At 45.2% G+C, this 9,796-nt stretch overlaps 1 protein-coding gene across 18 annotated transcripts in view; it reads right to left on the minus strand.

The window, feature by feature from the left end:
- Positions 1 to 9,796, minus strand: part of celf2 (cugbp, Elav-like family member 2) — an 874,451-nt gene that overhangs the window by 391,791 nt on the left and 472,864 nt on the right. The window contains exon 1 of one of the 18 annotated variants that reach the window (XM_043714090.1): positions 3,180 to 3,304. The exons of 15 other annotated variants lie outside the window; for them this stretch is intronic. In XM_043714090.1, the coding sequence (XP_043570025.1) occupies positions 3,180 to 3,229 (50 nt within the window). In that variant the 5' untranslated portion in view covers positions 3,230 to 3,304. Of the gene's footprint in view, positions 1 to 3,179; positions 3,305 to 9,796 lie in introns of those variants that run through there. 2 more of the 18 variants (XM_043714106.1, XM_043714107.1) reach the window with 2 other exon arrangements.

The raw sequence follows: 9,796 nt of genomic DNA on the forward strand, positions 1-9,796 counted from the left end.
TGGGTGTGGGGGGGAGCAGGAGAAAGGAGGAAAAGGGGCAAGGTAAGGCGGGGGGGGAGTGGGAGGGTGGGAGTACCAGGTGAAGGGTAGGGGGTGGGAGAGAAGGGAGCAGAAATACAGGCAGAAGCAAGGAGTGAGTGGGGAGCCCTGATATTTGAGAGAGGGGCAGGTTATAAGCAATGGGGAAGAGCTGAGAGGAGGGATGTGGTGAGAATGTGGGATGAAAAGTGAGCTAGAACAGTTGGGAAGTTAAGAGCGACATAAATACTTTGGCTACAAGAACAGGTCAGAAGCTAGGAATACAGCAGTGAGTAATTCACCTCCTGACTTCCGAAAGCCTGTCCACCATCTACAAGGTACAAGTCAGGAGTGTGCTGGAATACGCCTACTTGCCTGGATGGGTGCAGCTCCAACAATACTGAAGAAGCTTGATACCATTCAGGACAAAGCAGTCTGACTGATTGGCATCATATTAACAGAGCACCTTCCAAATCAATAATTACTTCCATCTAGAAGGACAAGGGCAGCAGATACATGGGAACACCACCACCTCCAAGTTCCCCTCCAAGCCACTCACTATCCTGACTTAGAAATATATTGCTGTTCCTTCAAGGTCACTGGGTCAAAATTCTGAAATTCTTGTGGGTCTATCTACAGCACATGGACTGCAGCAGTTCAAGAAGGCAGCTCACTACACCTTCTCAAGGACAACTATGGACGGGCAATAAATACTGGCGCAGCCAGTGACGCTCACATCCCATAGTGAACAGAATGGCAAGTGAGAGAGGGAAAAACAGGCAAGAAAAAGGAAGGGTAAGAAGGAGGGGATAAGAGTGGGCAGGAGAGTAGGATTGGGGAAATCCAATGCCCCCGATTGTCCAAGGAACGAGAGTGAAGCCAGTGTTCCTGCTCATCACTACCCAGTGACAACTGCTGCAAAAATGGATGTGCACCAGAGTGGGGGAGGATATTGTCTGCCTCTTAACAGTCTTGAGTTCAAATCCCACCAAGAGAATGGGTCAATTTGAATTCAGTTTTGTTTTAAAAATCTGCACATTACAAAGTAACATCAACAAAAAGTGTCATGACACCCTACTGCTGCACTCTGGGGAGGCAAATTGCAACACGTGACGTCAACATGGGTGACTTTTAAATGGCCTTTGAAGTGATCTAAACCATCCCCCTCACTGATGGTCAAGCACTAGCTTGTTTGTCAAAGATGCCCACACATTGAGAATCGATTTTAAAAATGACCATGAAAATTAGGCTGATTCTTTAATGAATACCTGATCTGTAAAAACAGGTTTATACCTGGGAGGCAAATTGAAAATTCAACAAATTAGTGACACAGGGGCAGGAAGAAAAATTCAAAGAAAGTACTTCATTATTTGACAGTTTCAGAGTACATTTATATAACAAATTAAAATGGACAACAATTTTGTTTTTAATCTGGAGAGGACAATGATGACTGTTTGTATTCACATTTATTGGATCTAAATGGCATCTTTAGAGAGAAGGATTTATGAACTGTAATAAGCAGCAGAAATTGACTTATCTTAATTCCAACCTTTGCTCTCTGGTAGAGCTGTGGACATGATAAGATTATTTAGCACTCAGTGTTTTAGGAGGAAGATAAAAGGACGTTGGAGCCCCATGTGAACTGGAGTCCAAGGCCTGCCTGTCACTCATACCGACTCGCTCCACTTGAGCAAGCTCAGCCAGACTGGCAGATGGAGCACTAGGCTGAAGCCAGCTTTGTTAATCTTGGCAGTGAGGCAGGCAGAAATGACAGTGTCCGAACCACCCTAGCCATACTTACTCAACCACCCCCCCCACCCCTCCCGAAACAACGCCTCCTGCTGTTTCAGGAAAGAACGGCGTGGAGCGGGAGAGGCACCACACAGCCGCAGACCGTATAGCGCAACGGCGAAAATCATTTCGTTGGCGGGGAGGAGAAGCAAAAGAAAATGGGGAGAGATACAAATAGAGGGATTTGAGGCATTTTTGAATTGCATTTCAAAATTAAAGCACAGGAGAACAAAACATTTCATGTCAGCTGCTGAAAACGAAGCAAGACCAAATAGGCAACACAAAAATCACATTTGTCCTTTGACTTTCACTGTTGTCTGCAACATTTTTGCTACACACCAGGCAGAAATAATAAAAAAGAAAGATAGAGAGAGAGAGAGAAAGAGAGAGAGAGATATCCAGAGCCAAGAAGCAGCCAAACTTGACATCACATTTCTTGGTGAAATGATAACTGTAGCCATCTGGTAACAAGCAATACAGCAGATTTATAGCAGAATTATTGTCAACCTAAATTGATTCTTTAACCTGACATTCTCTGCTTAATGGGGAAAGCACAAATAAATCTCTCCACTAATGCCACAAGCACACTTTGCTCTCTGAAATTCTTCAGCAATTATTAATACGATTTCAAGCAGTGGACATCAAAACTGGCATAACATGGAACCGCTTTGACAAACAGTACCCGAATTTCCTTACACAAAGGTATTTCAAAAATAGAGGGAACCAGGAAGGGGATCAAGGTTGGGATCAAGGTTGGGGTAAGGGGGTTAGACATGAACAAAAAAGCCAAACAGAAGAGGCAGAATACTCAGCCCGAAAGTGTTCATACAGCTCCATTGTTCTGATGTCCCATCGACAGAAAGAGAGAGAGAGAGAGAGAGAGAGAGAGAGAGACGGAGAGAGAGAGACGGACGCATTCGGGCTCTCCATTGCCTGTCAAGACATTTAAACAAAAGGGCTGCATTTTTCAAACCTGGTTCTGCCAATTCCCCCTATATTTCCTCCACTTCCCGACTGTATCTGGTGCCCTGAGCTCAGTCCCAGTGCCAATGGGGAAGTGGTGGGCTACAATGGAGCCTTACCGGGCATGGCGGGGGTGGGGGGGGAGGCAACATTAACTCAAAAGCCCAACTCAACCCTTAGACACTCTTTCGGTCCTCACAGTACTCAGCAAATTCCACTTCAGAGGAAAGGACCAGAAAATGCACAACAATTATTTCCTGCTATGCTTCCCAGACGCAAGCCAGATACAAAAAGCATACACAGCATGTAAAAGAAACGAGCTCTGTAGCACGGCGTTTAAACCAGGTTAAAATTCAACATTGTACACACACACATACATATACACACACACACACACGCTACCGTACCTCAAAGGCAGCTCATCATTTCTCACAGTAGCAGATGTGGGACAGCGCATGCTTTGTGCACAGATATTCTCGACAAAAGGCAGCCCACAAGCGCGCAAAACATCAATGGCACAGTATCTCCACTCTCAATGGCCACTCTCTCATCAATGCTGCAGACAAGAAAAGGGGGCCCTCACAGAATCACTGAGCAGAAATAATCCTCCCTGACAAGTTATGTTGTCTGAGCATATCTTACATTAATGCAGCATGCAGCCTCAGGGGTCTTGCTGGCATTCAGCCGTTGTCTAGCCAGCTCCAGTTTCCGTTAATTATAAGTACCAATAGGTGACAGGACTGAAAAAAAAAACCCCAGTTAGGAGGTTACTGTTCCAGGTTCGACATGTAAGTGCCAAACCAAGAGCTAAATCCACCAGGCATATTTAAAAAATCAAACAACTTTGCCACTCAATAGTTCTGACTCAATTTTTCCCACTGCTTCAATCTGGGATACTTCAAATGAATTCAATGTTTCATCCTGGACGTGCAAGAACATGAAAAGGCCAAGAAATCATTTGAAGGCTGACCTTGGTCAGAAAGAGACTTTTTTTTAAAACCCTAGTAAACAATAGTTACCTTGTAGGCGATGTTCTACAAGTTGAATGCTAAGTAATTGCACCAAACAAAGAGCCAGAGTTCTGAACAGGACCTAGAGATGAATGAAACAGAGTCAGCTACAGCTCAGTGGGTAGTACCGGGTCGGAAGGTCATGGACTCAAGTCCCACTCGCAAGACGGGGGACACAAAATCTGGACTGTCACCGCAGTGCACTTCACAGGGAGTGTCGCACCGTCAGAGGTACTGCCTTTCAGATGAAACATTAAACAGGGTCGCCTCCTGGGTGGACATCAAAGATTCAATGGTGCTATTTGGAACAGCAAGCAAGGGAGTGGTATCTCCCCCCCCCCCCCTTAACATTTATCCCTCAATCGATTATCACCAGAAACAGAGTGGCTGGACTTTATCACTCTGCTGTTTATAAGAGCTTGCCATGTGTAAACCAGCAGGCGATGCTGAGGCATTATTCTTGTCATAATATAGGAAAAATATTTCATTGGCAATGAAGTGGCCTGAGAATCCCTGAAGCTTTGAAAAGCCCTGTATAAATGCCAGCCTTTGTATTTTGCAATATTGAATTCAAGCCTGCGACAGTTAATTGTCTTTCTGTTACAGAAGGGTAGTGTTTATTGGAGGGTGGAGGTGAGGTAGTCAGATAAGACCAACAAGAACAGCAACTCCCAGCTGCCAGTTAAACAGTCTGACTGAACTAACTTACAGCGGCTTTATCTTCCTCACTAAAATGCTGAACTCATAAAATCCATCAGCAATAATTTCATCTCCATTTGGAACCTCTACAAATACATTATTCAAGCTGCTTTGTTGTTAGAGAAACATCAACAGCTGTCCTCCAGCCCCTCCAGCAATTACCCCCATCTGCCTACTTTTGTCTAACTACTGGAGCATCCTTCTTTCTCTTCCTTCTGTACTATTTCTATTCGAGGGACAGCCAACCTCCACTCGACCAACTCAAAACTCAAATGATCTCCGTGATGATCCTCTTCTCATTATTCTTTAGCCAGCTGGAGGAGCTTTGGTCACAGTATTTGGTCCCCTTATTTGAGGAAAGATGCCGTGGCATTGGAGGTTGTTCACTGGCTTGATCCCAGAGATGAGGAGTTTGTCGGATGAAGAGAGATTGAACAGGTTAGGTCTATGCTTTCTGGAATTTAGAAGAATGAGGGGAGATCAAATCGAGGTACTCAAGATGATAACAGGTGTGGATAAAATGGACACAGAGCGGATGCTTCCTCTTGTGGAACTTTCTAGGACGAGAGGTCATAGTTCTAGGATAAGGGAGTAGCAAATTTAAAACAGAGTTGAGGAGAAACTGCTTCTCCCAGAGGGATATAAATCTGTGGAATTCACTCCCCCAAAGTGCAGTGGATACTGGGTCAGTGAGTAAATTTAAAGAGGGGTTGAACTTTTAATTGGTAATGGGTTGAAGGGACATGGAGAGAGGGCAGGAAATGGAGGGTGAGGTGCATATCAGTCACGATTGAATGGCAGAGCAGACTCAATGGGCTGAATTGCCTAATTCTGCTTCTATGTCTAATGAACTTGCTTTGCAATTCTCCTGCTTGGAACATGCTTGAGGGATCACTCTCCCCCTCAGAGAGGTGGTCCTTCTTACAATCTGTTTTTTGCTGCACAGAATCAAGGAAGAGACTGTCATAGATGGTGAAATTTATCAAAGCTTCTAGAAGTAAAGAACAAAGGCAAACTCAGGATGAAGAAAGCTGCAAACAGGTCATGAAAATGCTATTCGACTTCAACATTGGTACTTTCCAAGTTCAGAAATCTGCAATCTTTCACACAATCTGGTGCTTTGAATCTTTTGATCCAATTGTGATGATTAGTAAATGTTTGCCTGTACTATGATCATTCCACTTGCCAAGTTGTTGTCCCCTCCTCTTCAATATTCTGGTCAGCGAATTGCCGACAGCTCTAACAATCCTTTGGTTAAAGTCTTCCACGTGTTCCTCTAGGCGAGTTGCCACAAGTTGACTTGCCTAACAAACCTCTCCTAAGACATTTCAGCTTATTCTCAAGTCAATCCATAATCACTCTCATAGCTCAGTGGCTGAATTGCAACATCTTGACTGCTCTTTTGTTCATGCAGTAAAGAAGGGAGACAGAAAGCAAGGAATTACAAGCTGGTTAGTTTTGACTTCTGTCATAAGGAAAATGCAGAAATCTATCATTAAGGTGGGAATAGAAAGGCACCCAGAAGCCTCAATACAATTGGGTAGACTCAGCAAGGTTTTATCAAAGGGACATCATTTTTTGACTAATTTATTAGAGATTTTTCAAGGAAGTCACAGCAATGTGGATTATGGGGAGCCTGCGGGTGTGATATACTTAGGTTTGCAGAAGGCATTTGGCAAAGTATCAGACCAAAGGTCGCAACACAAAATAAGATGACTTGGTGTCGTGGGTCCCATGTTAATATGAATAGAGAATAAGTGAGCTAACAGGAAACAGGAGAAATGGGTCAAGGTGTAACAACTGCAGTACCACAAGAATCAGTGCTGGTGTTCAACGATTAATGATTTGGATGAATACAATCAATGTGACAGCACAAAGATAGGGAGGAAAGTAAATTGTGAAGGGACCATGAGGAATCTGCAAAAGGGATGTAAATATGTTAAGGGAGTAGACAAAAATTTGGAAAATGGGGTATAATATGGGACAATGCAAACTTGCCCACTTTGGCAGGAAGAATAAAAAAAACTCCAGCTAATTATTCAATTGGAGAGAAGATGCAGAACCGAGGACTGGGGGAGATGAATGCCCTGATGTATGAATCAGAGTTGAAGTGTACGTACAGCAAATGAGTAAGAAGGTTTATGAATGCAAAATCATTCAAAGAGTAGGAGGCCATTCAGCCCTCAAGCCTACTCCACCATTCAAAAGGTCATGGGTGATCCAACTGCAACCCAATATCTCCCTGCCCGCTTAGTGTGATGGGCCTAAAAATGATAACTTCAAACCAGACCATAAAGGGTTAATTGTAAAGAGTTAATTACTCACAGCAATGAGAAATGGGGGGAAAGTTGAAAAGCACATGAAGAACAGGCCAGATGCAAAAACAGGCTGCTTTGACTGGGAGGTAATCACATGACACTGCACTGTCAGTGAAAAATGTCCATTTGTGCAGGTACATGGATTTGTGTCTCAGTCTGTTTTGAAGGTGCTGCTGTCATCATGAAATGGAGATTCAACCCTAAACATTACATTCAGAATAACATTAATAATAGTATTGCCCCACTCAGCAAACGTTTCATCACTGGGATGGGGATTGTGAGACTACAATGGAATCTGAGAGAGAGCGCCAAGTGCACCATCATCAAGGTCCCTGATAGAGGAGGCAGAAGGAGACTCACTCACAGACAGAAGGCAGTGTAGGACTCACTAACAGACAGAAGGCAGTATGAGACTCACTCACAGACAGAAGGCAGTGTGAGACACACTAACAGATTGAAGACAGTGTGATACTCACTAACAGACCAAAGACAGTGTGAGACTCACTAACGGACAGAAGACAGTGTGAGACACACCAACAGACAGAAGGCAGTGTGAGATACACTCACAGACAGAAGGCAGTGTGAGACTCACTAATAGACAGAAGGCAGTGTGAGTCTCACCAACAGACAGAAGGCAGTGTGAGACACACTCACAGACAGAAGGCAGTGTAGGACTCACTAACAGACAGAAGGCAGTATGAGACTCACACTCACAGACAGAAGGCAGTGTGAGACACACCAACAGACAGAAGGCAGTGTGAGGATACACTCACAGACAGAAGGCAGTGTGAGACTCACTAATAGACAGAAGGCAGTGTGAGTCTCACCAACAGACAGAAGGCAGTGTGAGATACACTCACAGACAGAAGGCAGTGTGAGACACACTCACAGACAGAAGGCAGTGTAGGACTCACTAACAGACAGAAGGCAGTATGAGACTCACACTCACAGACAGAAGGCAGTGTGAGACACACCAACAGACAGAAGGCAGTGTGAGTCTCACTCACAAATGGAAGGCAGTGTGAGACACACTAACAGACAGAAGGCAGTGTGAGACACACTCATAGACAGAAGGCAGTGTGAGACACACTCATAGACAGAAGGCAGTGTGAGACACACTCATAGACAGAAGGCAGTGTGAGACACACTCATAGACAGAAGGCAGTGTGAGACACACTCATAGACAGAAGGCAGTGTGAGACACACTCACAGACAGAAGGCAGTGTGAGACTCACTAACAGACAAAAGACAGTGTGAGACACACACACAGACAGAAGACAGTGTGAGACACACACACAGACAGAAGACAGTGTGACAGTGTGAGACTCACTCAGAGACAGAAGGCAGTGTGAGACACACTCACAGACAGAAGGCAGTGTGAGACTCACTAACAGACAAAAGACAGTGTGAGACACACACACAGACAGAAGACAGTGTGACAGTGTGAGACTCACTCAGACAGAAGGCAGTGTGAGACTCACTCAGAGACAGCAGGCAGTGTGAGACACACCAACAGATTGAAGACAGTGTGAGACACACTAACAGACAAAAGACAGTGTGAGACACACACACAGACAGAAGACAGTGTGACAGTGTGAGACTCACTCAGAGACAGAAGGCAGTGTGAGACTCACTCAGAGACAGAAGGCAGTGTGAGACACACCAACAGATTGAAGACAGTGTGAGACTCACTAACAGACCAAAGACAGTGTGAGACTCACTAACGGACAGAAGACAGTGTGAGACACACCAACAGACAGAAGGCAGTGTGAGATACACTCACAGACAGAAGGCAGTGTGAGACTCACTAATAGACAGAAGGCAGTGTGAGACTCACTAACGGACAGAAGGCAGTGTGAGACACACCAACAGACAGAAGGCAGTGTGAGATACACTCACAGACAGAAGGCAGTGTGAGACTCACTAATAGACAGAAGGCAGTGTGAGTCTCACTCACAAATGGAAGGCAGTGTGAGACACACTAATAGACAGAAGGCAGTGTGAGACACACGAATAGACAGAAGGCAGAGTGAGACTCACTCACAGACAGAAGGCAGAGTGAGACACACCAACAGATGGAGGACAGTGTGAGACTCACTAACAGACCGAAGGCAGTGTGAGATACACCAACAGACAGAAGACAGTGTGAGACTCACTAACAGACAGAAGGCAGTGTGAGACTCACTCACAGACAGAAGGCAGTGTGAGACACACTCACACACAGAAGGCAGTGTGAGACACACTCACAGACAGAAGGCAGTGTGAGACTCACTCACAGACAGAACGCAGTGTGAGACACACTCACAGACAGAAGGCAGTGTGAGATTCACCAACAGACAGAATACAGTGTGAGACTCACTCACAGACAGAAGGCAGTGTGAGACACACTCACAGACAGAAGTCAGTGTGAGACACACTCACAGACAGAAGGCAGTGTGAGACACACTAACAGACAGAAGGCAGTGTGAGACTCACTCACAGACAGAAGGCAGTGTGAGACACACCAACAGACAGAATACAGTTTGAGACTCACTCCAGACAGAAGGCAGTGTGAGACACACACACAGACAGAAGGCAGTGTGAGACTCACCAACAGACAGAAGGCAGTGTGAGACACACTCACAGACCGAAGTCAGTGTGAGGCACACTCACAGACAGAAGGCAGTGTGAGACTCACCAACAGACAGAAGGCAGTGTGATACACACTCACAGACAGAAGGCAGTGTCAGACTCACACACAGACAGAAGACAGTGTGAGACTCACTCCAGACAGAAGGCAGTGTGAGACACATTCCAGACAGAAGACAGTGTGAGTCACACTCCAGACAGAAGGCAGTGTGAGTCACACTCCAGACAGAAGGCAGTGTGAGACACGCTTATAGACAGAAGGCAGTGTGAGACACACTCACAGACAGAGGACAGTGTGAGACACACTAATAGACAGAAGACAGTGTGAGACACACTCACAGACAGAAGGCAGTGTGAGACTCACTCACA

The sequence above is a fragment of the Chiloscyllium plagiosum genome, chromosome 23 (assembly GCF_004010195.1).
Source record: "Chiloscyllium plagiosum isolate BGI_BamShark_2017 chromosome 23, ASM401019v2, whole genome shotgun sequence".
Lineage (NCBI taxonomy): Eukaryota > Metazoa > Chordata > Chondrichthyes > Orectolobiformes > Hemiscylliidae > Chiloscyllium > Chiloscyllium plagiosum.